A 27,251-nucleotide genomic window follows, 5' to 3' on the forward strand; every position below is an offset into this window, starting at 1 on the left:
CAAGCCGGGCTTTCCATCAAGAAAAAGAAATGCTCAAAGTTCTAGTAATATTACAGTTTGAAGTTTTAACTTTGTATTTTTAAATATATCGTGTAAATAATTATATCAATTGATTTGAACAAGGTTTAAAATGCACAGAACTATTCGTCTAAATTGATTTAAAGCGGTTTCCTGAACTTTGTCTGAATCCACACGCGGTACATTTTCAAGCCGCGACAGCGATTAACTTGCAGTCTTCGGTCCACAATGAGCTGCTCCTCCTGCAGCCCCGCTTGAGTCATCATACCCCGCAGTTCTTCCTCCGTGAAGAAGTACACCATGGTGCCGTCGCCTCGCACGTAGAAGTTGTCCTCCATACACTTGCCGCTCTTGAAGCGCAGCTGTGCCAGGTCGTATCGTCCGTAGTCGCGGAAGAGGAGCAAGCCACCGGGACGCAGGTAGCGATAGCAATTGTCCAATACCCGCTGCATTTTCTTTGGCTCAATTGCGGACAGCACAAAAATCATCACAATAATGTCCTGTGAGTTTTCCTCGAAGGGCACCTGCCAATGATCCAGCGTGGCATCCATGACAAACACCTCGCAGCGCTTCTCGTCGAACTGCCGTTGGCTTCGCAGGATTTCAATGGCCCGGGCGGAGAAGTCACATCCGAAAACCTTGAGCTGCGGTTCAGAGCTGTACTGTAGAAGGGGTAAAATTGTGTTTCCTACTCCACAGCCCAGTTCGAAAATGCTACGTGGTTGCAGTACCGCCGAATCCGCCGCCAGAGGAGCTAGTTCGGGGAACTCCGTAAACAGCCAGTGGCGATCCTTGAAGAAGCGGTTGTCGTGAATGCCGTAGAAGGAATCCCAAAACTTGGGGGCGTCTGTCTGAAATCGCTCCTTCTGCTCCGCTTCCATCTTTGAGGTCGAATTCTTGGCTACAGCCGCCTTCGCGGCCAGTTCCTGCTCTTCATCCCATTGCACGTGGTCCCTGTGAATCCATGTTTAGAGGGATTTTCATGAGTACTGAACGGCAGATAAGTACCAGGCGTTAAACTCGAACACCTCTCGCGCGTCGGTGAGCACCCGGCTGCCCGCTCCCGACGGTTTTTTACGCTGGCGAGTGTGTTCCCAACTTTTGCTGGCCAATCTCCGGAGGATTTGCCACCCATATTTACCAAGCATTGTGCTTGAAGACGTCGTCAGCATCCGTGAGCAGGCGGGTTCCGAACTGCGGTCGCTTTTCGTTCTCCGCGGCGGGGTTGTCACTCATATCGGACAGGAATGACGGTATATATCACCTGTTTGTGCGATCCAAATTATATATTTTGGTAAACACGCCGCCAGTGTGGCCGTGCACCGATCCAATAAAGTTAAACCGTTAGTATTTTCGAAGCGGCTCTCTTCCGAGCGGGAAATCGGATGTACCCGTTATCGCCCTTTTTTCCAAAAGCAATTGTGAAATATGTGTTCTATGTGTGTTTAGTTTGTGGCGTGTTGAGTACGCATCGAGTTTTTACCGAAACCCCTTAGAGAAAAGGGAAAAATAAAGTTGAAAATTGCGGGCAAATGTAATCGTGCTGCCAGACCATCAATAGTTTATTTTAGGGATGTACTCGTGACTGAATACCTTGGCGGATATCGTTTCATGGTTAAAATGCATGATATAAAAACTGGTAAATTAAATATGAAACCCGTAGGTAAGTAAAATGAATATGTATTGTTATGTTTGCGACTTATATCCATAATTCGAATGAATAATAAGAATAAGTTTTTGGTGCTCGTGCCGTGCTTTTGCTTCCATCGCTACGTTTTGACTTCTCCACTATTTCCCAGTGGCAACGCCGCGTCAGTTGGTATATCAAAACCGCAAACCAACCTTTTTGTTGTATTGTGCGTTGTTTTTTTCGACGGAGGCGAGAAATTTAAACAATTAGCATTCAGAGTGCTAAGATACAAGAGCTTATTGTGTATACGCAGAAGGCTCGTCGAAGGAGCGACCAAAAGAAACCCATCCAGGGTACCGAGTTCCAGGGATTATTGTGTGCACGCAGCGGTCTGCAGAAGCACCCATAGAAACATACCCTATTCAGCGTTCCATCGAGCGGACGAATCGCGAAAACCCGTTAAAATGATGAACGAGGCGGCACTTGCCAATATGATACCCTACGACACCATCGGATTGTATGAACAGCCAAAGCCGCGCTTCATCTTCAAGATGCCTCGTGTGGTCCCGGACCAGAAGTCCAAGTTCGAGAGCGACGAACTTTTCCGGAGGCTCAGTCGGGAGAGCGAGGTTCGGTACACGGGCTATCGGGAACGAAGCATCGAGGAGCGGCAGGTGCGCTTCATGAACGGATGTCGCGAAGGACACACGGAGGCCAGCTTCGTGGCATCGGGCACCAATCTGCAGCTGGTGTTCAACGCCAACCAGAACCCGTACCTGCACGACAAGGAGTGCGACTTTGACAAGGAGCACGGCAAGGTGCACATCAAGTCCTACTTTATCATGAACGGGGTTTGTGTCCGGTTCCGTGGATGGATAGACCTGGAACGACTGGACGGAGTTGGCTGTCTGGAGTATGACGAGCGGCGCGCCATGCACGAGGACGCCATTCTGCGGGATCAGATCGATCGCTACAACCAGCGACTGCGTGAGTTCGAGGACACTAAGCGCGCCTACCGTGACAATCGACAGGACGAGATGGAGGCAGTGCGACGGGGCGTGGCCTCCGGAGGCATTGGCGTTGGCGCCAGCATGTGGCGTCGTTAGTTGGACCTGTGGACGGCTCCTGGGCCGTCCCATCCGCAGCTGCCTCCCCAGCAGCAGCAGACGCATCACCAGCAGTTAGAGACTCAATTCGCGAATACTCAATATTTCATGGACAACTGAGAATGCTCCGAACCCCTTAAGAGGGCTTTCACTTGAGAGATTTCAATACGATTACGTTAGACACGCTCGAATAATTATGCTCCTAGATTAGTGTTAGATGTAATGCTTACTTTACGTATGCTTTTATGGTATTATACTTACAACTTAGTGTGAAATTAGTGTCGTATCTTTAACTAAAATACATAATTACTAATCTATATGGCATTGTTCATTTTGGAATTTCCACCTTTAAGCAGAGTGACTAAGACTCTTCACTGGGAATTGCCTACCGAGGCTAGGTATCGATCAAGAAAACAAGTCGTTTGGTTTGATTTTATAGCATTATAATATACAGATACTGAACTTTATACATAATAAGCAAGGATCGTGTAAAACTAAACTATGGGGTCTCGCTCGGCGTGTTGGAAACATTTATATTAAAAGCGACAAGCTAGTCCGTCCTAGCGGAATTGCAGGTTTGAAATGCGCAGGCCAATGCTATCCTTGCCGATCTGGCTCACTTCGCAAACTGTGCAGAGATTGCCCTTGAACTGAGGGTCGAAAGAGGAGGAGCAGAAGGGACAGGTCACTTCGGGTTTACCCCTATACAGTGGCTTCCAGCTGATGCCGCAGATTGTGAACGGATTAAACTCCTCGTACTGCAGCTGATGCTCGTCCACGGGATTTACCTCGCAGGCCTGCAGGATCTTGCGCACCTGCTGGGCAACGTCCGGTCGTGGCGCCAGTTCCAGGAGACGACGGGCAAATGAGGCGGCCGTCTTGTAGTTCTTCAGCTTGAAGAACATATTGAGGGCGGTACGCAGGGTGAGGATTTGGTGCACGGGCTGAAGCTTGCAGTGCGTGAAGTAGGCGGCCATCTCGCACAGACGCTTTTGCTCCTCAAGCGTCGACTTGGGCATGCCCTTGCGCACAGTCTCCATCTTCAGGCCAACGATATACTCAGCGCAGATCCTTAAGAGTTGCTGGGCCTCCGCCGCATCTAGCTTCGTGTCCACTACCAGCAGTGGGATGCTAATCAAGATGGAATGGAACTTCTCTACTGCCTCGGAGAACTTTCCAGAAGTTGTCAGTTGGTACCCAGCTTGCAGGCGTGCCACCAAATCATTCAGTTTAATGCCAACCGCAGGACGCTGCAGCTTGATGTTTGTCTCGGAGTAGTTGCGAAGTGGGTAACCACTTAGGGATTGCAGATTCGGATTGGCCGTGTAGCTCGTTCGAGAGCAGGCGTAGTTCTGCAGGAAGAGTGTCTTGAATGGCTGGAAATTGACCACTCCCAGCTGATCGTGCAGTAAACGGAAGGCGGTTTCGAATGATCCGGCCTTGACATGGTCCAGGACCAGAGGCGAGTTGTTGGCCCATTGTTGGGCAGGAGACAAGCCTTTGTTGGGAGCCGCATAGTAGTTGCTGTCGAGGGCTGAGGCCTTGATCTTGGAGGCCAGTTCCTCGGGCACAACCAGGTCATCATCGCCCACATCCCAGCCGGCACCCTCCTCTCCACCCGCACCACCATCGCCATCGTTGCTCAGCGCGTCGTGCATCTCGTCATCTCCGTCTTCATCTAGTCCCAAGTCGGCATCCGCTCCCCAACCATCTCCACCACCATTATGCTCGTCCAACAGTGCAGCATCGGCGTTGATGTTCAGCGCCTGTCGGGCAGTGGCACTGGAGCCAGCCCTGGTGACCATGGCGCCTTCAAAGAAGCCCTTGGACACGGACAGCAACGGCCAATTGGTTTCAAGCTGCTGGATGGGCACTGGTGGCTGCAACAACTGGGCATTGGGATTCACCTCGGGAAGGCTGTTACCCTGCGAGGTTATCGATTCGCCCAGGGACTCAGTGAGCTCATCGAATCCATGAGTAGCGGCTGTGAGATAAGCTAACGAAAGTTGTCCGCAGTTTTTGAGGATGTTTACCCGCTCCTTGACGTCACCGAGAAGGAGGGCACCCTGGTACTGGGCGGAAACATCCTTGCGAATCTCGGCAATCTTGTTCATCTTCTTGAGCTTCTCCAAGTTGCCGGTGATCAGGTAGAGGAAGCTAAGCTTGTCAAAGTTCTTGGTCCGCTGGTAGCACATCTCTACCACCTGGTGGTTTCCTTGGAGCAGCGCACTCTGTCCCAGGCGATCCCAGCAATCCTTGTCATCGAGAGCCTTGGCTGCTTCGAGAGCAATTTCGATGTTACCGCACTCCAGAGCGAGTCCAAATCGGGTTTTCTCATCCTTGACAAAATGCAGTGCCACCTCTGGATAACCCTTTTGCTGCAGGTAAGCAATGATGCTCTGACCCACTAGGCGGGCATTTCTCACCATATGCAGTACTTCATCGTACTTGCGTTGAATCAGGGCAAGCTTAAACTTGTACTCCGTAGGATCGATGTGGAGCACACGGGTGCGGCACTCCCGGTCCAAGCAGAACACTTGGTTGCCCTTGACGCGTGTCAGATAAATGGGTAGGTCCAGCGTACGGATGATGCCGTGGTCCCCGTTTGTAATGGCGTACTTAATGTGGTTGCTAGTGGTGTAGATAAACACTCCAGACTCGTCCCAGGCGCCAGACTTCACGCGGCAGTTCTCCTGCACGGTGCACAAGTACTGAAGTCTTCGGTCGCAGATTGTAACCGAGTGCTTGCAGAGTAGAGCGACCAAGGACATGTCCGGAGACCACACCACGTAGCGGCACTTGGCCAGTTTAATGCTTCCAACGGAGACTAGGCGCTGAACTTCGTACAGTGTGACAAACTCAGGGTCCCGAATGAGCAGCATTCCCGTACCGGCATAGAAGATCTCCTCGCAGAAAGTTGGCAACTTCTTGGTCACCTCATTCTTGAAGTTCTTGATCACCAACTGCTGGTTGCGATCAAGCACTGCAAACCGATTGCGTGCCACCCAGATGGCCGTGATTCCAGAGCTTCGCTTGCTGTCCGACTCACTTTGGCTCTCGGTGTCCTTGGGGATTTGGCAAAGATCGTAGGTGCTGTTCTCCAGGTTGTTGGTGCGCGTGCAGATTAGCACGGCGTTCAGTGCTGGGTTGTACGACATGCTGTACACCGGCGACTTGCCTGGTCGAAGCTGCATAACCACAGTGTCCTTAGTGGTGGTAAAGTCCAGTTTGCGAAGGAAACGTTCCTTGACGTAGTAGAGAATATTCCCGTGGACAGCATATGCAGGACGCTCTCGCTCCAGTTTAAAGACCACCATACCTGAAAGAATATGTATCATTACAAAAAATTCCTATTCCTAAAAGAAATCAACTAACCTCCATCGTGGCCAGCTGCAAACAGATTCAGGGTCGGATGCGCTGTAAGTATCCAGAAGCGCTCGTTGTCCCGCCGGAATGTAAAGAGGCACTGGCGCTTGGTCATGTCCCAGACGCGAATACTGCGATCTTCGCCGTTGGAGAGAATCAGGTCTTGCCTGGGATGGAACAACACGCTGGACACGTTGTTGTAGTGACCGCGACAGGTGTCGACCTCCCAAGCCTTGTACTCGTTCATGCGCCACAACTTCACAAGGCGATCATCGGCACCGGAGACAATCAGCGGCAGGGTGGGATGGAAACTGGCCCAGTTGACGCCACGGTCGTGGCCCTCGAGCACGTGCTTGACCACGGCATCTGCTTGGCCAAACAGATCAGTGGCACCCGGATGACCCTTTAGGTGGTCATCAAGCCCACCGGGCCCGGGAGCCACGTTCTTCTTACGCAGCCCCGAAATGTCCCACACGCGCACCGTCTGATCGAGTGAAGCAGAAACGATCTGATCCTCCGTGGGATGGAACTGGGCGCACATCACATAGTGGTTGTGGCCCGTCAGCACGCAGATGCAGTTGCGCGACTGCCAGTTCCAGATGCGTATGGTCTGATCGTCGGAGGCGCTCAGAATCCATGGGTATTCGTGGTGGAAAGCCACCGTGCGCACATAGTCCAAATGGGCCAGGAGGGTAAAAATGCATCGGCGTTGCTTGTAGTTCCACACCTTGATCTTGTAGTCGTCGCCGCCAGAGACGAAGAGCGGCATCTGCTGGTGGAAGGCCACGCCTCGCACCGGTCCGTCGTGCTCGTCGAACTTCTCGAGGAGCGTGTGCATCCGGTAGTCCCACAGCTGGATGACGCCGCTGTGCAAGCTGACCAGGATCCAGGGGCGCTTAGGGTGGAAGGAGAGGCCCTTCACCCTCGCCGACTTCGACTCGAAGTTGGTCAGCATGGTGGCACTTTTTCTGTTCTGCCTGTAGGTGTCTCAAATTGGATGCACTTCTAGGTGTCGGCTTATCCGTCAAGCGCCCTTTTTTTGCTGGTTCGAGCACTTGCCTGTATCAAAACATCAAGAGGTGGGTGTTAGAACAAACCCATTTTATTGATACGCTACAAGTAACACGTAATATACTGCCAACAATTAATTTTATGAAAAACACCAACCAATCGTCGAAATTGTGACACGTCAATTATCTTCTTCTTCGCGACCCAGTCAGTGTTGCCAGCGTTGGCAGATGTGCATACACTGGGAACCATAAGTTTTCAAAAGTACACACATGAATATGAATGAATTATCATGCTCTCCAGTCTTCTTTATATAGTTAAATATACAGATTTTACGTGATATTTTTGAATATATTTAATCTTCGTCAATAATATTCGAAAATTGAGTTGGTAAATGTATTTCTACGAACACTTTTAGTGACCACTGTAATCGTAGTTTTACAGCACTGGACAAAGTGCATTCTATTCACGGTAACTTCGCTTTGTTTATTTTCTGTAATACCATGGAAAATATATAAATAAGTGACAAAGATGACACTGGCACACCGGGCGCTCTTCACTTGGTTTATCGTCCTGGTCTTCCTGATTCTTCTGTGTCTCCGCCTGGACCCACGCACCACCTGGAATTGGTTCGTCACCTTTACGCCACTCTGGTTCTTCGATGTGATCATTATCATCTACGTGATCATTAAATTTATCCGCAAGTGGCGGAACCTAACCTGCCTGACGGATCTCCTGTTCCTCTACAAATGGAACATTGCCGGCGTCCTGCTGACCATCGCCTCCCAAGTGATGATCTGCCTAACGCTGGAGTACCCGCAACAGATTCCCATATACGTGACCGTTGCCCCGGTCATCCTGCTGCTGAGCACCGCCATCTTCTATGTTGGCAGCAGGCTGGGAAAACGAGAGGGCTGGATACAGTAATATTAAGCATATATTGTAGGATTAGGTGTACATAAAGTGAAAACTCAAAAGCCGTATTTGCTTTGGGTGGCCCGACGGGTCTGCCGGTTGGCCGACCACATGGCCTGCAGCTCGGCTTCGTTGGCCTTCGCCTTGTGCGCCAGGTAGGTGATCTGGTGCTTGCGCCGAGTCCCTGCCACCGGCTCCTCGTCCGTCAGCACGCCGGTCGGTTGGAAGGTGGTGGACGAAGCCAGAGCCGATCGCATCCATTCCTCGCGATCAGGTAGCACCTGAGACCCAGATATGTCGATCACCTGCATCTCCTTGGCCTCCTTCCGCCGGCGCTTGGCATTTTTGCCCACCAATGCGTCCATGGCCTCTGCGTTTAACTGTTGCTCATGGTAGCGCTTTTGTGCAATCTGAGACTGCTCTTCCTGAAGTCGGGCGGCTTCTGCTTCGGCTGCTTCCTTCTCGGCTACCTCCTCTAGGTACTTGCTACTGGCTTCCACCATCTTGGCCGCTCGCTTGGCCACTAGAGCGCTAATCTCGTTGCTGCTCACCTCAGGCAGCTTTTGCTCGGAATTCAGGGAGAAAAAGTCTCCAGTGCCATCTTCGTCATCATCTTCACTATCGCTGGCATTTACCAGCGAAGTGGGTTTACTTATAGGTTTGGATTTTGTTGACTTCAAAGCGTCTTTTGTCTCAGGATTCTTCTTGTGCCCGGCCTTAGGGCCATCTACGCCTTCGGTGTTGTGTGCAGCTCGTCGCTGCTTAACTGTATCGGGAACAAAAGCTGGTGCTGCTCGAGGCTGCGCAGGATTATTGCTTAGACTGGAAGCAAGAGTAGTGCTGGCTGATGGGTAGGCTACCGCGGATGAAGAGTTCTTGGAGAAGTTGCGCTCCGACTTTGCTTGGGGCAGCAGACTCAACAATCCCGATCCCTTGGGTACATTGGGCTTATCAACTTTGTTCTTAGCCCTGTCAGCTTTCTCCTGGTCTACATCTGAGAAATCTCTTAGTGAAGGAATGCTGATTTTTACTTTTCCCTTGACTGGCGGCGGTGGAGGTTTCTCTATTTCTACGGGCAGCGCCTTTTTGTGCAGAAACTCATCGTCTTTCTCCTCTACAATGGCTTTTCCTTTCGCTGCTGTTCGTGGCATGGGCAGGTTGGCAAAGGCGGAAGTAACCTGGTTGTCCACATCCTCATTTTCCAGATCCTTAGCGGGAGCAGTGACTTTTGGTTTGGGTAAGGCTAATAGCAGTCTTCCGTTGGGCGGCTTTAACTCCTGAAGGGACACTTCCTGGGGAACGTAGTCGTCATCTTCATCACTAATGTGACCACTGGTTGATTCCCGAGCTAGATACGCTTCACTTGGTGTGCTCGGCTTGGCTTGGGGTTTTATTACTTCCACTTGTGGTACAGAATTTTCCTCTTCGTTCTCCGAATCTTCATCAGAACTGGCAGCATAAGCAACAAGCGACATGTTTATAAAATTGCTAAAGTTAAACAATACAATACACAACAGCTGTTTAATGTGCCCGGACTCTAGAGTTGTCACCTGCTTGGGCTGCCATGGTTGGCAACTCCCTTTGCTTAAGCGCTGTGCTAACCAACACTGTTAAAATTACCGCTAAAACGTAATTTCGAATTTAAACTTAAAATTATATAGTGCGTTCAATTCGTTCGTTTTATTTATGATAGCATTATACCTGCAATCCTCAAAGTATAATATTCGGAGCTGTAAAAACCCTACGGATTATAAAACAAACCTCAAATAGGATACTTATAAGTGCTATACCTGATCCTTATTGTGTCCAGATGGTTTCCATCCTTGATTACCAGGCGACAATTAGGGGATTCGTTAGGTAGCCCAATCGCTCCCGATTACCTGTTCTACAACTTTTTTTTTTTGTTTAAATAAGGCGGTCAATTTTAACATTGATCAGTACAACTATATCTTTCGGAGAATACAGTTATAACATTAGACATGCATCATCACCAGAATCTCGGAGACGCGGCCGCCATGAATGGAATGATCCCGCCATACGAAGCCATGGCTATGTACGAGCAGCCCAAGCCCAGATTCATCTTCAAGATGCCCCGCGTGGTGCCTGACCAGAGGTCCAAGTTCGATAGCGACGAGCTCTTCCGCCGATTGAGTAGGGAGAGCGAGGTTCGCTACACAGGATACCGGGAACGTGCAATGGAGGAGCGCAGGATGCGGTTTGTCAACGACTGCCGCAAGGGCTATGCGGAGATATCGATGGTAGCTTCAGGAACTAATCTGCAGCTCTACTTCAACGCCAACCACAATCCGTACGCCCAGGAGCAGGATTGCGATTTCGAGCGGGAGCGGGGCAAAGTTCATTTGCGTTCTAGTTTCATCATGAACGGGGTGTGCGTCCGCTTCCGGGGCTGGGTGGATCTGGACCGACTGGATGGCGCTGCCTGCCTGGAGTTCGATGAACAACGAGCCCAGCAGGAGGATGCTCAGCTGCAGGAGCAGATTCAAAGCTACAACCAGCGCATGGCTGAGTCCAGGAGAATCTACCACACGCCCCAGACTCCACCCGAGGATCACCATCACAGAGGTGGGCCTGGTCTGCCTAGAGGACCAATGGGATGGTAGTGCTATATATTACCCTCATAGCTTTAAGTAACATCTAAGTAAATCAACAATAAATATCTGAAACCCATTGATCGTGCTCTTATAATACTGAGATTATGTTTAATACACTAATGGTAATATCTGCTCTCAATTACTAAAACTCTCATTTCACAAGGAGTTTCCGAGTTTTGTGTGTCATTCATTTGGCGAAAGCCACTCATGTTCACCTAATGATTGTTTATCTGGGCCTCCTTAAGGGTTGCTAGCCGGGGTCTTTGGCCTCATTTGCGCCACTTTCGGAACAACCACCACCCGAGCCGACTGCCCGAGGATGGTGAAGTGGGTCCAGCTGCCGTTCCGCCATTCCGCCGTGCTCTCCACTCTCCGGGGTGGGCCTGTCGCGGCTGTGGCTGCGGCTGTCCTCTCTTGACTCTCGATGCGGCCAGAGCACCGGTCCCGTGAGCACGTATTGATTTTCCGCCATTCCGTTTGGGATGCTGCCGAAATAAACTTTGCAACTGCTCTGAATGTGAATCTGAATCCGAATCCGAGTCAGTCTCTTTCCGAACTGAAAGCGGAAAGGCGTCGAGTGAAAATGGAATAGGTGAAGGGAACGCCGCCGCGGACTAAAAATTCATAAACTTATACATACCGCAGCGATTTGAAAACTTGAAAACATTCGGATTGTGTGCCTCAATTTGCTGGTGGTCGCGTATTTTTCCGCATCGTCCGAATCGGCACGAAAAGCTAAGAGATTCGTCTAAAATTAGCGACCGGTGTGTTTTGGTAGGGTGTTGTATTGGCTAGGGGCTCCCAGTGAACTCCGCCCCTCCGAGTATTTACCCATAACCGGGCCAAGATGCCTCCTGCATCCAATACGATCGTGCTGAAGAGCCTCTCCGTGCTGCTGGGCCTCTTCTTCATCTTCGTGGGCACCCTCAAGCTGACGCCGCACATTAGCAAGGATCTCTACAAGGACCTGGTGAGTGGAAAATCGATAGCGCCAGAGTTTTAGGCCTTTTGTCCTGGGGTACAGCCCATCGATTTTTCCCACGCCCCTTCGAATCTGGCCTTTTGAAAACTATGTGCTCGCCCATGGGAACGTTCTTATGTAAATGGGCGGAGACAGATTTCAAGAGGCGTCCCATTATAGAACGCCATTCGGAAATATGACTGACTAATGGGCATTGAACTCGACCCCATCAATGCCAATCGCTGACATTCGGACATCGCGACGCGCTATGATCTTCAAAAATATATTTCAGGAAAAATATATGCTTCAATATCGAAATAGTCTCCCAACGAAATTCCGAAAATTTGGATTTCAAATGATTGAGGAAGCACTTTTGAGCTTTAGCTTTGCAATTATCCAAATAGATTGTGATTCATACAAATTGGACAAACATTAATTTTTCAATTTTTTTTGATGAAACTTGTGAACAAGTAATCTTAAGACTAAGATCTGAAAGAGAGAGAAACCTCGAAAATTTGGCAAACTAATTATTAATCACCTTGTTTGTAAATTGTTTTGAAAACCTCCAAACAAATTCGAAACTAATGATATATAGAACAGCTGTTGCTCTGAATTTTTTGTTTACCTCTTGTAAAAATAACGCCCAGAGATTTTCGTTTTCATTACCATAAAAATAATTCGCATACCAAAGTAAACATTTGCGAACACAAGAACCACAATGACGTGTTCTTTTCACTCAATTCAGAGTATACAAATTGGTTTTATATACATAAACAATAGGGTGGCCTGAGGGATTATTCAAAAAACTTTATAGTTTTAGAGATAAAAGTAAATAAATAACCAACTAGATCATCCAAAAGACACTTCAGTTCAATACTTTCGAAAAAAATCAGTATTCAGATGGCGTTTTCGAATTGGCATTGCATTCGTTACGCGCCATTTCACTTTCAATTTTGAAGATTTCTCAATCTCGTTTTTCCCGAAGGCATGGCATTTGTATTTCGGTGTAATTACCCCCGTATTACCACAAACACTCGGGGCCAACGATGCCAACAGAAACAGATGAGTGTGACAACAGGGGAAGCTTGCTTCCATTTAAAAATAAACCCGCTGCACTGCCTCTTCCGCTGGGCCGCCAGGCGGAGCACATTCCTCTGCGGGTGTTTCTGGGCATGATTAATTATATCCTCGTATTCGATTTCCTCTCGATTTCAGCGCACAGAGTACGTGAAGTATGCCAAAGTGTTCCCACTAACGGCGCTCTTCGGAGTGAAGATACCCTCGAAATGGTACCGCCGCACCGTTGGCATCCTGGAGATCGTCTGCGGCCTGGCCATGGCGCTGATTCCCTATCGTAAGTGTATGGACTTATTAATACGGCGCATCAGTCGGAGTAATCACTACTTACCCACAGATAAGGTCAAAAACACGGCCAACGTTACGCTGCTGGTGTTGATGCTCCTGGGCATCTACCAGCACTGGATGGTCAGTGATCCGTTCGAGCGCTCCGGTCCGGCGCTGGTCTTCACCTTCATGCTGGGCGGACGCCTGGTGGTCTGGTACCAGACCGCCCGCCTCCAGGACGAGGCCACGACGGCAGCGCAGCCTGCTGCGAACGGCGTAAAGCAGGACTAGGTGCCTGCTACCGGTGCATCACGTACTCATAGTCATTCACTGATCCAGCTTTGTTTTAGCACCTTAAGTTGGGCTCGAGATGGCGCGCCCTGTCTGCGGGTCTCAAATTCATTCACATCATTCTAGCAAATCGAAATTCATGTTTTCACTTTGGTGCCAAATTATTATCGTATACAGAACTACTATATTGTATGCAATGGCGAGAGATATTAACTAAACTGTAGACGCGACCAGATCAAACCAGAATGTAATCAAATCCTCTTCGTAACGGGCACTTAGTCGGAACCATTTAAATTACGACTTTAGAAACAATTTTAATAAATTTGAACAACTCATACATATTTAAAATTAATAATCCAACGTCAGTCAATCTGAATTTCGTTTTACTTTCGTCCTCAAACGAGCGATTAGCAGGAGATTATGCGGCATTATACTGGTGCTCTAAGCTATAACTGTGCCAAGGAAGCGATTCCTAAATACGTGTGAATGTGGATGTGTACGCCCTACTCGGACCCGGTGCTCAGCAGCTTCAGGGCCTTCTGCAGGTTCTCGATGGCTGTCTTGACGTCGTCGTAGTTGAGGGCACTGCCGGCGTACTTGCAATACTTCTGGGCGGTAATCATTTGGTCGGGAGTGATTTGCACCCCGGCCACGGGCACAATGGGCTGGTAAATGGTGGCCGCCGTGGCCGGATTAGGCTGAGCTGTGGGCACGTAGGGCACAAAGCCGCCCGGCTTCTCCTCGTCCACCGGTGGACTGGGCAATTTGTTCGGGTTGTTCAGCACCTCCTCGGCGGTGGGAGGGACCACTCCGGAAGTTGTCGGTGATGATGGAGCTGGTGGCTGTGAGTCAGGCTCCGGCTGGTAGGGCGCTGGAGCAGCTGCTCCCGCGGCGTCCTCCGGCGATGTGTCTGCCGAGGCGTTGGCATTCTCCCCCTCGAGCTCCGCCTCATCGTCGTCGTCTGGCAAGGGGCCGGGAATCGGTGTCTCACCGTTCTTCAGGCAATTGTGGATGTAGGCGGCCTTCCACTTGGCGTACTTCCTGTTGTGCAGCGCCTCTTCGCTCAGTTCACCGAAGGTCTGGAGAATGTCGTAGAGCACACCACTGGAGTAGAAGGCCTTAACGACGTTTCTGCGAAGAAGCACAATCTTATGAATCAGGAAAATCGATTCAGGGTATTTCTACGAAGGGAACGCACTTTCCGAAGTTCTCCTCGCGATCCTGTTTGTCGGCGTACAGGAATAGTTTCAAGGCGTAGTTCTCGATGTGTGCCTGGGCAGCCACCTCGTTGGTGATGGCCTCGTTCTCAGCATACTGTTTCTTCATCTGCTCCAGCCAGTCCATGATGCCTGGCGGTCGTAGGGAAAACCAAAACAAAACAAACCACGGATGAGTCATAGGCTGGTAATATGCGTATCGGATTTTTCACTCACCCAGCAGCAGTTTGGTTTCTTCACCCGTTTGGGTGGAGGCTTTGAGGCCCACCTGGAGAGCACTGGATTCGGAAGATGAGTAAATACGGGCAAAACAAGAAAAACTAATCTGTAGATACTCACTAGAGTCTCGCCCAGTAGGCGATGACCACATCCCGGGTATCATGTTCCTGGGCCAGCTTCAGAAAGTGTTGGATGGACTTCAGCGAGGGAGGACAAGGCGGAAACTCCATCGTGGTGGAAAGAGGGCTTAATCTTTAGTTCTATGCTTAATTACGGATCTGGAAAATTATGCCGACAACAATGGAAATGACGAGCACGCAGAGTGACCAGATATCGCAGTTTCTCGAATGCCATGGAACCACCCCAGTTCCAAACTCTGGAACTAGCGAAATACTAAAGTTTGTACCTTCGGCTAAAGTTGTTGGTTCGGCGCTCAGTTGCGAATCTGCGACCAAAACGTTTGGAGTTTCTCAGGTAAGCACTGGACTCTGGGAACTGGTTTTCGCTGTTATCAGTGCGACCAGTTGCACTTTGCACTTTGACCTGCATCCTTCACACCAGTCACATTCCAGGCACATCTCTGCACCACCGGCAACATGGTTCTCTCCAAGCCCCTGTACTCGCTCTTCGGCACTTATCTGGAGCAGCTCTTCAACCACCCGGTCCGCACCAAATCCATTACGGCGTAAGTACACTATTCGCCTTATCATCCGGTTCGCCTCACCCACCGGCTGCTCCTTACTGCAGATGCGTTCTGGCCACCTCGGCTAATGTCACCTCCCAGCGTTTGGCGGGCGCCAAGACCCTCAACCAGCAGAGCGTATTCGCCTACGGACTCTTTGGACTGATCTTCGGCGGTAGTGTGCCGCACTACTTCTACACGACGGTGGAGCGACTCTTCAGCCAGGATGTGCGCTTCCGAAGATTCTTCCTGTTCCTGTCCGAGCGACTGGTCTATGCTCCGATTTACCAGGCACTGTCCCTGTTCTTCTTGGCCCTGTTCGAGGTGAGAATCCATAATCCGCAATCTCAGTTCCTAGAACTATAATTTGTAATCCCTTACAGGGCAAGTCTCCCAGCACTGCATTGAAGAATGTTGAGAAGCTCTACTGGCCTCTGCTGAAGGCCAACTGGCAGTACCTGTCCGTGTTCGTGTACCTCAACTTCGCCTACGTGCCCCCGATGTTCCGGTCCATCAGCATGGCCATCATCTCCTTCATCTGGGTGGTGTACATCGCCCAGAAGCGTCGCCGCTTCCAGGACAAGCTGGCCGCCAAAGAGGCAGCCAAATAGGCTATACGACCCTTAAACCCTGTGGTAGTCGTCTTGGCCTAATATTCCAATTACTGCTTAGATTACGGCTGAACTGCTTCAAGTTCTTTATCTTCCCGCGTTCCGGCGGATTGCAAAAAGTCCGTGTGTATTTGAACACTTTAGATAAGCTAAAACTAACTGGAGGGGCGCCTTATCAACCGACTGTTGTTATACCTTAAACCCTAAATTTTGTAAACTTTTCTTACCAAAATAAACTAATATACAATGTATAAGATATCTAGATATCCATGGCCAAATTTGGCCAACAGAAATGCTTAACAAGTAGCGACAATCGTCGATCTAACATCCCATTTCCATTGCGCACAATGGATCCCAATTTGAGAAATTCCAAGGCAACCTTTTGAGATGCAACAAATAATGTCTGTTTTTTTTTTATTAAAACGCAGCTTAGAACTAGCAAATAATCGAGCAAAGGCTTACAAACGAGAATTATTGGCTTTTTATCGGCGCTACAATATAATTTCGCTAGTAAATTCATGGGCAGATGACTAACTTAGGGCTACGGAATGCAGTGTAAAACAAGTTAAATGCGCATAACAACTATCTTAAAACTAGGATTCTGACTAGAGGAGGTGACTACGATGATGGTGATGATTGTGGGGGGCACCTGTGCCTCAAGACTCGCCGCACATCCTGCGCAGCGACGCGGTTAACACTCAGAAGGCGGCCATCGACGGACTCCGGCTGTTGCGCAGGGGCGTGAGAAGGGGCGTGGCAGGACTGCTGGCGCGGCTAAAGCAACTGGAGCAGCAACTAGAGGCATCCTCCACCTCGCCCTCGGCGTTCGCCTTGTGGTGATAGGGAATCGGTCGCTTGCGAGCGCTGAAAGCATAATGAATAGATTAGTATGGGATTCGTGTAGCAAGCTTAAAAACCAAAGGGCAAATATGAAAGTAACTCACCAAACTGAAAATCGTAAGGAATAGAAAAGCAGTGGCTAAAAATCAAACAAAAGAAATCCTATAAAACCATATAATCGGTAAAGTGACAAAGTTTATTTGCGGCTTGGCTAAATTACGAAAAATCAGGATGACACACAATTTGATAGCTACAAATATATAAAAGAAGATTGGCGAGTAGTTAAGATAATCAAATTATAAGTAGTTCCTGAGTCAGCTGAAAAAATAAAACCATTTAGAAGAAATCAAGAGTTCGTGCTGTATAAATAAGGTGTAAAATTATTGTAACTCAATCGTGTAATGGATATAAGCAGTCACTAGCGTCTTGTGCTGCGCGGCGATCGACGGCTACGAAATAAAATGTAAAGAACAAATAAAATGTAAAAGAAAACGATTATTCAAAGAAATAATGAGGTCAACCAAGGCGGGGCAGGAATCCTGCCAAGTTACCTCGTTATGCGACGTCTGTCCAGAAAGCTTGGCGAGCCGCGACGCCTTGGGATGGAGGGCGATCGAGAGCCGGACTGTGATGATCCGGAGCCGCTGCCGGAGGAGGAGCTGCCCGAGCTGCTGTTCGTGGAGCAGCTGGTGCGGGAGGAGTGCGACCCAGACCTTGAGCTGTGCGATCCGCTGCGACTGCTGGACGAGCTGTACCGCCTACGAAGAGGGATAAGATTTAGCATTAGTCTACATTTAGAAACTTGCTCAGCCAAGTACTTACGATCTCGACTCGCTGCTGGAGTCATGTCGATGATGGCTGGTGCTGGTGCGCCTCTTGCTGCGACTACGACGCTCGCGACTGCGGCTCCTACGGGCCGCACTCTCCGCCGCCGCCACGGTGGCCGTGGATACCTTGGAGACGATAGCATCCACCAGTGAGCTGTCCGCGAGCGCCGCGACTAGAGGCTGTGGATCGTGAATTTTGAAGGGTTTTATAACGATTTTCGGTTTTTGTTGGTGTTGATGGTGATGATGAAGGTAGCTAATACTATTGGCGGCCACAGCCGCAGCCGCTGCCGCCGCATTGAAGCTAATGGGCCCGCCACCACCCCGGACATGCGACGGATGGCCCAACAGCGGAGCACCTGGCCCACTCATGCCCACACCAGCTCCCGTCAGGGACAGCAGTCCCGGATGGCGCTGTCCATGGCCGAAGAGAGCCGAGTTGTAGACCAAGCCACGAGCCAGGTGGTGCGCCTGCTGCTGCTGCAGGCTGTGCTGGTGGTTTTTGCAGATGTTGTAGTGTGTGGCGGTTAGAAGGGGACCGTGGTTGAGGCGGTTTGTGGTGCGATTGTATGTGCCCGGAGTACCCGCCAGAAACGGGAGCATGGCCGCGTTGTTGTTGTTCCCGCCGCTATTGCTACTGTTGGAATTCGAATGAGGTACCCCGCCACCACCACATGCATGAGGGTTGTTAGTACTATGTCTACTGTTAGGGTTATTGTTCAGCGTGCGGTTGTGGAAGATACGCTTCCCCGGCGGATGCTGGTGATGTTGCTGCTGCTGCGAGTGGTGATGCATATGCTGTGGAGGCGGCCTGTTGTGGTGCACGTGGTTCTTGTGAACCAATGTCGGACTCTTTGCGTCGCCATTCGCCGTCACTTGGGGCGTCTTGCAAATGGGCGGTGTGCTAGTGTCCCTTTTTTTGACCGTATCCTCCACAGGCACAGACAGCTCTCGATCCGGATCCCGCTGCTGAGGCTGCTCCTGGCGCTGCTCCAGCGGCACAACCACCGCCAAAGGCGGCGGGGGCGTCGTCGTTAGTGTTACCGTGGTTGTAGTCAGTGTGTTAATTAAAGCGGTCACGTTGTTAGCAACAAGGAATTCGCTTAGCGAGTTACGTTTGGTAGCCGTCACCTGGTCACTGCCACTTACTTCGCTACCCTCTTTGGCCGGGTCTTTCTCCATGATCTTGATCTTCTGCTTGGCCTTGGCCGCTATACCAGACTTCAGTTGCTCCAGCATGCGCAGCTCCTGCTGTTCCTCGCGTTCGCGCCTGCTCTGCTGGAATTCCTCCAAGGCGGCACCATCTACTCCTGTTTCCGCATCGCTGCCGTCGTCGCTTTGTGCCCTCAGGCGGACCACTGGAGCAGGTTTTGTCGAGTGGGCTTCCCTTACTTTGGACGGTCGCTTTTTGTCCTGCACAATGTCGTGGTAGCGTTCCGGATGACGTTCAGCTGGCGAGTAGCGCAGCTCAGAGGAAATAGAGCGAGAACGACGGCTCGTACGCTTGGGACTTGATTCGTCCACCTTGCTCTTTGACTTTGACTTTTGCGGGGAGTTTGATTGCTCCCGTTTCACGCTAACGCGGCTCTCCTTTCTGGGGCTAATCTCCTTCTTCACCTCTTTTAGCTCTGGGGTCTTGCTCCTCTTCTTTTGTTTCCTAGGTGTGGGCTTAGGCGATGGCGTACGCGAGGAAGTCGAGCTACTACCGGAGCTGTCGGAATCCGAGCTAGAGCTGGAAGCCGCCCGCTGTCGCTTAGTCTGTTCCAGGGCCACCATCACCGACTTTGTGCCAAGGATGTCGTTAACAGTATCCTCGGCCGCCTTAAAGGGATTGAAGGCTGGCGTTGGCACCGACTTCTTCGGTGGCGCCTCTGGGGAATGGGCTGGAGATTTGAATCGGGCATTGCGGCTTAATTTAGTGTCATCTTTTTGCTTCCTGCTAGCATTGGTAGGAGACCGATGTCGGCGGTCGTCTCTTGATTTGGAACTGCGCTCTCTTGGCGATCGTGTGGGCCGGGCTTCCTTGGCTGGACGTTCTCTAGAACGCTGCCGCTCCTTGGAACGTTGCCTGTCCTTTGATTGCAGTGGCTCCCTAGAGCGCTGCCTCTCCCTTGAGCGCTGTTTTTCCTTGGAGGGCTGTCTCTCCTTTGATCGCTTCCTCTCGTTAGAACGCTGCCTTTCCTTTAACCCTTGCCTATCCTTGGAAAGTTGCCCCTCCTTAGAGCGTCGCCTCTCCCTTGAACGCTGTCTATCCTTCGAGCGCTCTCTCTCCTTCGAGCGCTGCCTCTCCTTCGACCGTTGGCGCTCGTTGGAACGCTGATTTTCCTTTGACCGATCCGTGGATCTATCTCGCCTTTTGTCTACTGATTGTTGTTCATCCTTGGGCCTGTGTTTTTCCTTGGATCTTTGCCTATCCTTGGACTTTGATCGACGTCTTTCCCTAGATCTTTCTTTTTCGTTGCACTGCGGTTTCTCCTTGCATCTCAGTGCGTCCTTCGACCTAGACCGCTGTCTTTCCTTAGATCTTTGTCTTTCTTTGGATCGCTGTCTTTCAATAGAGCGCTGTCTTTCTTTTGACCGCTGTCTTTCCTTAGACCGCTGCCTCTCCCTAGATCGTTGTCTTTCCCTAGACCGCTGCCTCTCTCTAGACCGCAGTCTGTCCCTCGATCTGTGCTTCTCCTTGGAGCGCTGTCTATCCTTAGAGCGCTCCCGATGCCTTTCCGGCTCCTTGCGCGGTGGAGTAGCCGCTGACCGTTCCCGCGGCTTTCGTTGACGACTGTCTATGGAGGCTTCGAGTGGCCGGGATGATCTCGTATCCTTGCGCTCGCGAGAACGGCTTCGCATGACATTTTCCTGTTGCGGAGCCTTCTCATCGGACTTGGAAGCCTTTGCCCCACGGGACCTGTCCGATTTGTTCTCCTTCCGCGAGGGAGAGCTAGGTTATATAAACATAAGTTATACGTTCTAGCGTTATAAGACTTTAAACTTACTTCGTGCGCTCCGAGTCCGAGGAACTGGCCCGTGCGCGTGACTTCTTTTTCAGCTTCTTGTCGCGTTTTTTCTGCATAATAGAAGAGTATGGAGTGTTAGTATAGAGCGACTTAAGTGCTAGGCGCTCTTGCTAAGAGTCTAACTGTTAGCAGTAATGTCAAACATAGTTCATTCTTTATGGCATGATAGACATATGAAGTTAGAGTTTGGTGCTTTCAATTTGGCAGCATTTGACTTTCGCAAGCATTCTCTCTAGGACTGAAAACAGTTTTGCATTTTGCATTCTGTATTTGTACAACAGTTTCGATCGGCTATCACTGCGCACTAGGTATCAGTATCATATGGTTGTAATACAATAAGTAGCTTAAAGAGAACAGTCAAATGAAAGTACTTACAAAACTACAAGAGAGCCATTGAAAGCTATCCTATATTAATGAAGCGCCAAGGGTTTTCATAAACAAAATATAAATTTTTCGTTTCTTGAATTTACTTAAATATCTTGGAATGATTTTGTTGTTCGAAAGACAATCTACGTGTAACGAAAATTTGGAATAATCAAATAAAATGTTGGAACCATCCACAGCACATGGTATTTCACTCGGAAGGAGTGGGTGTGGATAGTTCCATGGCAATAATGATATTCTTCTAAGCATCTATACGAACGAAAGAAAAGTTGGTAGAAAATTAAGGGAAATCATAAGGTTATACTAGAATGCGTTTGCAGCCTTTTTACCTTTTACAATATTTGTGGGTGAGTTTTGGTAATTTTTGATTACTAATTAAGTAGTATGCTTTAGTATTTATAAGGTAGAGAACGGTTTATGCAGGATTATAGTTCAGTACTTGGTTATTTGGTCAATCGATATTTTGAATGTTCATTTGGTGGAAAAAGAAGTAAATAAGCAAGAGAAGAAATGGCGTATGTTTAATATTTGGTGAACAATTATAACAACGAAACGAAAAGTCAGACGAGTTATCATCATATACAGGTAATAATAATATCATATGTAAATATATAGAGAGAGAGGCAGTACTTCCATTCGGATTAGATTGTTGGGTCAGACGTAATAATTAGTTGGTTGTTAGTCAAGGGATGAGTCGTACAATAAAGGAATAGAAATATGCATATGTTACAATATTTGCAGTCAGGTGTCTCGGAGAAGGAGCCCCAGAGATCAGAGCCCTTTGTTGGAGCGTTCGATTCACCCAATCTCGCTCTACTTTCGTCCAACAATGACCTCCGCTCATGGGCTCTTCCTCTTCGCACCTTTCTCCAGCTCCTGATAGCTAATGTGCACAGGTTGGGAGCTCTAGCTCCTGCCTACCTTGTCCTTCTTGGCCTTCTTTCGGACATTCTTCGACTCGCGTCGCTCCTCCTCGCTGCTGTCATCCTCCTCATCGCTATCCCGGTCGCTGTCCCGGCCACTCTCGCTGTGCTTGCGCTTGCGCGACCTTTTCTTCTTTGACTTACTGCAAGTAGAAGGGTGGAGTTCGATAAGAATGAGTGGATCCGTAAGGGCACGTTCATTCGACAGCTAATCGAAAGTGTTCTTTGGTGCTGGCTACGAGACACAGATTGGAAAGGGCGCTTTCGGTAGCCGAAAGCCTAGAGCTCCAAAGTACTGGTTAGCAGCAATGTATAAATAGGTTGGTTTACTTGTGGTTCAGTGCTTTACCTTCATCGAAAACTGCGCAAATGGCTTTGTCTTAACATTATAGAAGGTAATCATAATAATAGAAAGAAAGATGAGAAAGTAATTCGCTTTTAATTGTTGCAACACACAGAGAGACCTCTTAACGTTATCGTTTATTGTATGGTTGTAAGTTCTAGTAGTTCTTTACTTGTGGTTTTTGGTATTGTAGTTTTAGTTGGCAATGCAATTTCTATGGTTTTATTGTAGATTGTAGAATCGAATTATTACTTACCGCCGGGCAGAGTTTTGGGGAATGTGAATGGGCGAATTTTGGGCGGGGGGAGTATCTGTGAGCAGTTGTATCAGGTTAGATGGTTAGTTTGGATCTGATGGGATGGGTTGGGTTGGGATTTCGAGTGGTTGGTAGGTAGGTGCGTGTAAAGTGTTGGCTAGTGGAGAACCCATACGTACTTAGATCCCTGATCACTCTACTCACTCTCGCTGCACACGGATTCAAATAAAAGATTGTCTTGGCAAGTGTTAGGATATCGAAAGTATATATTGCAGAAAGGCATTTGAAACATTTCACTTGATTGGATTGGTTCTTATAGCTTGTTGAATAGTGTTAGCTTTGTTAAAACTAAGTGTGAGTCATTTGTACGTGGCTTTTCGCTTCTTTTTACTTTCTTTCTCATATGAGTCCCTTTTGTGGTTTCAAATGCAATGTAAAAGAAGGAGTAGAGACGAAAAACAAAATGTATTAAGCAGTTGATTGATAGTTACATAGTATCATTGGTTTTCACGCTCTAAGCGCACGTGTTTACAGTTTACTATGTACGATAAGGAACAAATCAAAAGTCATGACTGTAGAGTCCAAAGAAAGAGCAAAGGAAACAAACACAAAGCTACGATTGTCGAGGGTTTCAAGTTTCGGATTCCGGCCAGGACTCTTACCTCTCTTTCTTGTGCTTCTTCGACTTCTTCTTCTTCTTGCGCTCAGGACTGGCCGAACTGAAATCCAAATCCGAAAGTAAATCCACCAGTACAGTACAAGTCGCTACCATCTACCCACCTCTCTCTGGCGCGCTTCTTGCGCTTCTTCTTGTCCGTCTTGGAGACATGATCGCGTTCGTCGCCATTGGCTGCCGCATCGCCAGCATCGCGATCCCGTTCGCGGGAAGGAGTACGCACTAGGGCATACCGCTTCCCGGTCTCCTTGTCCTTGCCGGCTGCTGCGGCAGCTGCCGCCGCTGCCAGGCTCTCGCGCTGGGCGTCCAGTTCCTTTTGGAGAGCCACGCTTTTGGCCAGGTCCTCCTTCGCCTTGCGATCACCGTCGAAGCTGCTGCCCTCGACAAAGTACTCGGATATGTTGAAGGCCTCGCGCAGCCTGGCGTTCTTCTGCTGTTGAGCCTCGGCTATTTGATGGGTGTCGCGAGCACTGGAAGAGAAAGTTGTGCGTTTAGTTAATGAAGTACTAAGAAAAAGTATGTGCCTCAATCATAAAATCTAAAATGTATGTATTTTCTGGTTCCCCCCTTCATTAAGTGGCTACCTTGTGGCCACAGCACTGCCGGCTCCCAGCAGTGTCCCCAGCAGACTGCTCGAGGAGTACTTGAGCAGCTCGAGCAGGACGCTGCCATCGATATTGATTTTCATCTGTGACGAAGGCAGCTCCTTCTGGATGGAGTGCTCAGCTGTTCGGTGGGCCGGCTCAAGTGCCGGCTCCGGGTCCTTCTGTTGGCAGGCGCAAGCGCAGTCCGGGTGAGTCCTCTTGGAGACTGCTGGTCGCCTGGTCTTGTTGGCGCCGCTTGCCAACGCCGGCCGCAAGGGCTTAAACTTTCTGGCCACCGCCGCGTAGTTCCACGTGTGGGCGGTCAAACGGAAGCTCTCGTACTTGGCCAGGTACTCGCGGTTGTCGTGCTGGAAGTAGGGAGCCTTGGTCTTCCTGGCCCCATTTGAGGTGGCAGACGGAGCAGAGGAGGCGGGCTCCCCGGTTTGGGTGCGGGGACTGCTGGTTTTGCTACCGGGAGTGCTAATGGCGGCGCTCTTTTCGGTGGTGGTGGTGGTGATTGCGTGACCTGCGCGTTTGCGTCGCTTGCGTCGTTTCTTCGGTTTCGCCACCTTCACCGTGGTGGCTTCCGTCGTTGTTGTCATCGTTGATGCAGTGGCCGCCGAGGCAGTCGCTGTGGTTCTTACTGCAGCCGTTGCCGTGGATGTGGTGGTGTTGCTATAGATCTCCGAGGAGAGCATTTTTGCCTTTAAGGATAAGTATTTCACTTATGATATCTTTGGATCTGCTTTTATACAAGATTATTCGTATTTAACGTAAAGTTTTAATCCATGTGTGTGGAAGACAGTGGATATTAGGCTTTAGTTTTTTTTATTCCGCGGGTATTTTAACTTTAATTTGTATTTATTCTGAAAAGACGTTACTTCAACTTCATATATCCATGTTATTGGAAGACGATGGATTTTAATTATACTTGTTTTCGGATTTTTGATTCGCGTTTGTTTTATATATATATATTTTTTTATGTTGTATATAATATATGTTTAAATCCATGTAATTGGAAGACAATGGATTCGCAGAATGTTTATGCTTTATATAAATACAAAAATAGTTTTCCTTTACAATATACTTTGCTATAATTTCATCGGTTACGATTGGAAGACGATGGATTAGCATATATTTGGTTTTACTTTCGGCTACATTTCGTAGAGCCCGTGATGTTTTAATAAATCCTTATTCATCTGGAAGACGTTGGATAGTTTTATAGAAATATTGGATTATATTTGCTATGGTTATTTAATTTACTCCGCTGAAGCAACTACGCGCACTTGTCTTCTTCACTTCGCGACTTATACTAATTAATTACTGACTATGTTTGGAAGACTTATTTAGTGATTTGTTGCATTCATTCGGCTTATGTATTGAGCATTACTCCTACTGGCCCTGCTACCTCATTTAAGGGGCTCCACTCTTAGCACTTGCAACAACCACTACAATAATCCGCAGCTCGAAAGCGGCTGGCAATGCTGAGTTAGGGGTGAACCAAGAGCTATGCGACACCACCACCACCGGCGCTGGGTTTTCATTTATCGGGTGCGTATGCAGAGCTACTCCTCCTCGGGCACACTTGAAGGGCTTTTGCTGGCTGGGTGCCAAGCCCTCCCTCCAGGTCATTGGGATCTCGTGTTTTATTTTAATTTTTTTTCTTTTGATTGCTAGGCTTATGGATGCATTTGCTGCTGAGCTCCTGACGGGGCGGATATCGATTTTTCCAGCGATTTTCCAGCGCTTATCGTGCCTTTTTTACCAGGTCCCCTGAGACGGCTCCTCTGCGCCACCTCCATCGCCAGCTCCTCGCCAAGGGCACTTAGTGGGTCGTTTTAGCAGGCGGTTATTGCTTTTAATTTGTGTGTAAATATATCTGGCTGCTACGCGGCGTTTCCTGAGCGCTTTGGCCAACTTGCTGTGGCTTTGGAAGACTTGAAGTGACTGAAAGCCGTGCGCATCCCGGAAAATCTTTGCAGCAGCTTTTTCTCTACCATGCGACGCCTGTGATTGGCCCCCGAATGAATGAAAGAAGGGGTGGCGAGTTGGGCGCTGCGGCGGCGCATGTCTTTTCTTGGATGTGGTTTACAGCTGTCGTGCGCTGGCCGAGATTTGAGCAGGCCTTCGGTTTGTTTAAGAGCTTATTGATTTGTCCACTGGGCGCACGTTTTGCTTTAAATTACATAAGCTATTAAAAGCGTGGTACTTACGCTACGCGTCCGAATTCATCTTTGGCCAGATCTGTTTTGCCCTGTCCCATCAACTTCTGGCGGAAGGAGTCCACCTGCGACTTAATTTCCTCCGGGGTGCGTCTGTAATAATTCAATTTTAATGGATAAGATAATTAGCGTGGCTCTATATCTAAAGTTCGTAATTCTACCTTTAAGACTAGCTTGATTAGCTCAAAAAAGGCTTAAATATGGATGATGTTTCACCTATCTAGATTGTTAAATTAGCTAAGGAGTGCTTAGATTTCAGTCCGCTTGCCCGGACATGCGGATGTCTTTCACTCAAAATAATCTCTACAACTGAAATGCACTTTTTTCACCACCAGCCGAGTTCGTGCCACCGGAAGAGTGCTCACATGTGACGCACCGAGCGGGTGGAGGAAGCCCTGCCCGCGTAGGGGTGGCTCGCCAACGGGCTGGGGGTAGTTCAGTGCTCAGTTCGGCGCGTGTGCGTCCGCTCTCTGGCGTGCAGGAGCAGCTACCAGGCGCCAATGTAAACATAAACAGCGAAGGAAGCAACAGCCCCAGGCCGGCGTTATATAACCCGGATTGACATTACATACTGGCATGTAATTGCCCATGTCCCCTGCTCACCCCTGCTTCTCGAGAATGTCCTCCAATTCCAGGCACTTGACTTCGATCTTGCGCTTGCGGTCGTGGTCCAGGATCTCCTTGTTCGGCGGCCGGTTCAGCTGGGCGTCCAGCTTCTTCGTGTCGTCCTCGGCGCGGTAGTCCTTGTCCTTCTTCCCGGGCCGCACACATGCCCAATTCCGCTGCACGTGCCCATTGGTGCCGGAGCCACGGGGCGTGGTCAGGCCAATGCCGTTGTACATGCTGGTCTGCGATGTCCTGCAAATTCCTCTTAACTATCAACGACTCCCGGCGGCCACTGGGTGCTCCACCAACGCTGCAATTGCACCACACGAAAAATCGATTTCAGTTGCAGTGCAAGTGGTGTTCGACTTGTCTGGCTTTCTCACCTCTGTTATATGTCCTGCGGCGCTGCTATCCAAGCGCTGGCTTTACTAGGCTGCCTAACTTTTCAGTAGTTTATTCCTTTTTGTCAAAATATTCGACTAGATATGCGACAATATGCCGCCCTCAGTGTGACCAGATGACAAATGTCGCCTAAATGCTCCCTAGCTGTCAATTCCACAATGAAGCTAACATGAGTGGATCCTGTTCAAAGCAACGAA

The 27,251-nt window shown here is 49.3% G+C and overlaps 10 protein-coding genes and 1 non-coding gene across 27 annotated transcripts; 5 read left to right on the forward strand and 6 right to left on the reverse strand.

The window, feature by feature from the left end:
* Positions 1-59: 59 nt before the first annotated feature.
* Mettl2 (Methyltransferase like 2) lies at positions 60-1,353 on the reverse strand. 2 transcript variants are annotated; one of them, NM_167907.3, is made up of 2 exons: positions 1,160-1,353; positions 60-972 (listed from the first exon to the last, which is right to left on the reverse strand). In NM_167907.3, the coding sequence occupies exons 1-2, from the start codon at positions 1,252-1,254 to the stop codon at positions 159-161; spliced, it is 909 nt and encodes a 302-aa protein (NP_728647.2). In that variant the 5' UTR covers positions 1,255-1,353; the 3' UTR covers positions 60-158. The 2 variants fall into 2 exon arrangements, with proteins under 2 accessions (NP_728647.2, NP_647636.3); NM_139379.4 differs by having other exon boundaries at positions 1,027-1,353.
* A 475-nt stretch (positions 1,354-1,828) lies between these two features.
* Bgb (Big brother) lies at positions 1,829-3,070 on the forward strand. Of its 2 annotated transcripts, none has more exons than NM_057717.5 (1): positions 1,829-3,070. In NM_057717.5, exon 1 carries the CDS (start codon positions 2,113-2,115, stop codon positions 2,752-2,754), a length of 642 nt encoding a protein of 213 aa, NP_477065.3. In that variant the 5' UTR covers positions 1,829-2,112; the 3' UTR covers positions 2,755-3,070. Both variants share the same exon structure in this region, with proteins under 2 accessions (NP_477065.3, NP_001261271.1).
* Positions 3,071-3,183: 113 nt separating this feature from the next.
* Positions 3,184-7,317, reverse strand: alphaCOP (Coat Protein (coatomer) alpha). Of its 2 annotated transcripts, NM_167908.3 has the most exons (3): positions 7,288-7,317; positions 6,130-7,179; positions 3,184-6,073 (listed from the first exon to the last, which is right to left on the reverse strand). In NM_167908.3, the coding sequence occupies exons 2-3, from the start codon at positions 7,073-7,075 to the stop codon at positions 3,315-3,317; spliced, it is 3,705 nt and encodes a 1,234-aa protein (NP_728648.1). In that variant the 5' UTR covers positions 7,076-7,179; positions 7,288-7,317; the 3' UTR covers positions 3,184-3,314. The 2 variants fall into 2 exon arrangements, with proteins under 2 accessions (NP_728648.1, NP_477395.1); NM_058047.5 differs by having other exon boundaries at positions 6,130-7,317.
* Positions 7,318-7,584: 267 nt separating this feature from the next.
* On the forward strand, positions 7,585-8,101 carry CG13919 (uncharacterized protein). The gene has a single exon (NM_139380.2). The coding sequence runs from the start codon at positions 7,660-7,662 to the stop codon at positions 8,053-8,055; it is 396 nt and encodes a 131-aa protein (NP_647637.1). The 5' UTR covers positions 7,585-7,659; the 3' UTR covers positions 8,056-8,101.
* Positions 8,049-9,582, reverse strand: CG17249 (uncharacterized protein). Its single transcript, NM_139381.2, has one exon. It carries the CDS (start codon positions 9,516-9,518, stop codon positions 8,100-8,102), a length of 1,419 nt encoding a protein of 472 aa, NP_647638.1. The 5' UTR covers positions 9,519-9,582; the 3' UTR covers positions 8,049-8,099.
* A 404-nt stretch (positions 9,583-9,986) lies between these two features.
* Bro (Brother) lies at positions 9,987-10,730 on the forward strand. Its single transcript, NM_057718.3, has one exon. The coding sequence runs from the start codon at positions 10,023-10,025 to the stop codon at positions 10,662-10,664; it is 642 nt and encodes a 213-aa protein (NP_477066.2). The 5' UTR covers positions 9,987-10,022; the 3' UTR covers positions 10,665-10,730.
* Positions 10,731-10,745: 15 nt separating this feature from the next.
* Positions 10,746-11,817, reverse strand: asRNA:CR45815 (antisense RNA:CR45815). Of its 2 annotated transcripts, NR_133153.1 has the most exons (2): positions 11,296-11,817; positions 10,746-11,211 (listed from the first exon to the last, which is right to left on the reverse strand). The 2 variants fall into 2 exon arrangements; NR_133154.1 differs by lacking the exon at positions 11,296-11,817.
* CG13920 (uncharacterized protein) lies at positions 11,062-13,619 on the forward strand. 2 transcript variants are annotated; one of them, NM_001299973.1, is made up of 3 exons: positions 11,062-11,625; positions 12,832-12,970; positions 13,031-13,619. In NM_001299973.1, the coding sequence occupies exons 1-3, from the start codon at positions 11,503-11,505 to the stop codon at positions 13,249-13,251; spliced, it is 483 nt and encodes a 160-aa protein (NP_001286902.1). In that variant the 5' UTR covers positions 11,062-11,502; the 3' UTR covers positions 13,252-13,619. The 2 variants fall into 2 exon arrangements, with proteins under 2 accessions (NP_001286902.1, NP_647639.1); NM_139382.4 differs by having other exon boundaries at positions 11,198-11,625.
* On the reverse strand, positions 13,550-15,018 carry Vta1 (Vesicle trafficking 1). Its single transcript, NM_139383.2, has 4 exons — positions 14,808-15,018; positions 14,685-14,746; positions 14,450-14,600; positions 13,550-14,382 (listed from the first exon to the last, which is right to left on the reverse strand). The coding sequence occupies exons 1-4, from the start codon at positions 14,915-14,917 to the stop codon at positions 13,755-13,757; spliced, it is 951 nt and encodes a 316-aa protein (NP_647640.1). The 5' UTR covers positions 14,918-15,018; the 3' UTR covers positions 13,550-13,754.
* CG7970 (uncharacterized protein) lies at positions 14,868-16,356 on the forward strand. Of its 3 annotated transcripts, none has more exons than NM_001316449.1 (4): positions 14,868-15,161; positions 15,260-15,372; positions 15,435-15,693; positions 15,753-16,356. In NM_001316449.1, exons 1-4 carry the CDS (start codon positions 14,994-14,996, stop codon positions 15,978-15,980), a joined length of 768 nt encoding a protein of 255 aa, NP_001303378.1. In that variant the 5' UTR covers positions 14,868-14,993; the 3' UTR covers positions 15,981-16,356. The 3 variants fall into 3 exon arrangements, with proteins under 3 accessions (NP_001303378.1, NP_001261272.1, NP_647641.1); NM_001274343.1 differs by having other exon boundaries at positions 15,123-15,161; positions 15,249-15,372; positions 15,753-16,230; NM_139384.3 differs by having other exon boundaries at positions 15,123-15,161; positions 15,753-16,230.
* An 8-nt stretch (positions 16,357-16,364) lies between these two features.
* Srrm234 (Serine-arginine repetitive matrix 2/3/4) lies at positions 16,365-27,182 on the reverse strand. Of its 10 annotated transcripts, NM_001414145.1 has the most exons (14): positions 27,036-27,182; positions 26,650-26,962; positions 26,038-26,139; positions 23,345-23,710; positions 23,227-23,283; positions 22,315-22,344; positions 21,964-22,108; positions 21,372-21,480; positions 21,034-21,063; positions 20,638-20,708; positions 18,797-20,582; positions 17,643-17,827; positions 17,372-17,578; positions 16,997-17,269 (listed from the first exon to the last, which is right to left on the reverse strand). In NM_001414145.1, the coding sequence occupies exons 2-6, from the start codon at positions 26,886-26,888 to the stop codon at positions 22,317-22,319; spliced, it is 792 nt and encodes a 263-aa protein (NP_001401025.1). In that variant the 5' UTR covers positions 26,889-26,962; positions 27,036-27,182; the 3' UTR covers positions 16,997-17,269; positions 17,372-17,578; positions 17,643-17,827; positions 18,797-20,582; positions 20,638-20,708; positions 21,034-21,063; positions 21,372-21,480; positions 21,964-22,108; positions 22,315-22,316. The 10 variants fall into 10 exon arrangements, with proteins under 10 accessions (NP_001401026.1, NP_001246548.1, NP_001401027.1 ...); NM_001414146.1 differs by lacking the exons at positions 16,997-17,269; positions 21,034-21,063; positions 21,372-21,480; positions 22,315-22,344 and adding exons at positions 16,365-16,844; positions 16,925-16,959; NM_001259619.2 differs by lacking the exons at positions 21,034-21,063; positions 21,372-21,480; positions 22,315-22,344 and adding an exon at positions 16,365-16,844 and having other exon boundaries at positions 16,925-17,269.
* Between the last annotated feature and the right edge of the window lie 69 nt (positions 27,183-27,251).

Source organism: Drosophila melanogaster, chromosome 3L (assembly GCF_000001215.4).
Source record: "Drosophila melanogaster chromosome 3L".
NCBI lineage: Eukaryota > Metazoa > Arthropoda > Insecta > Diptera > Drosophilidae > Drosophila > Drosophila melanogaster.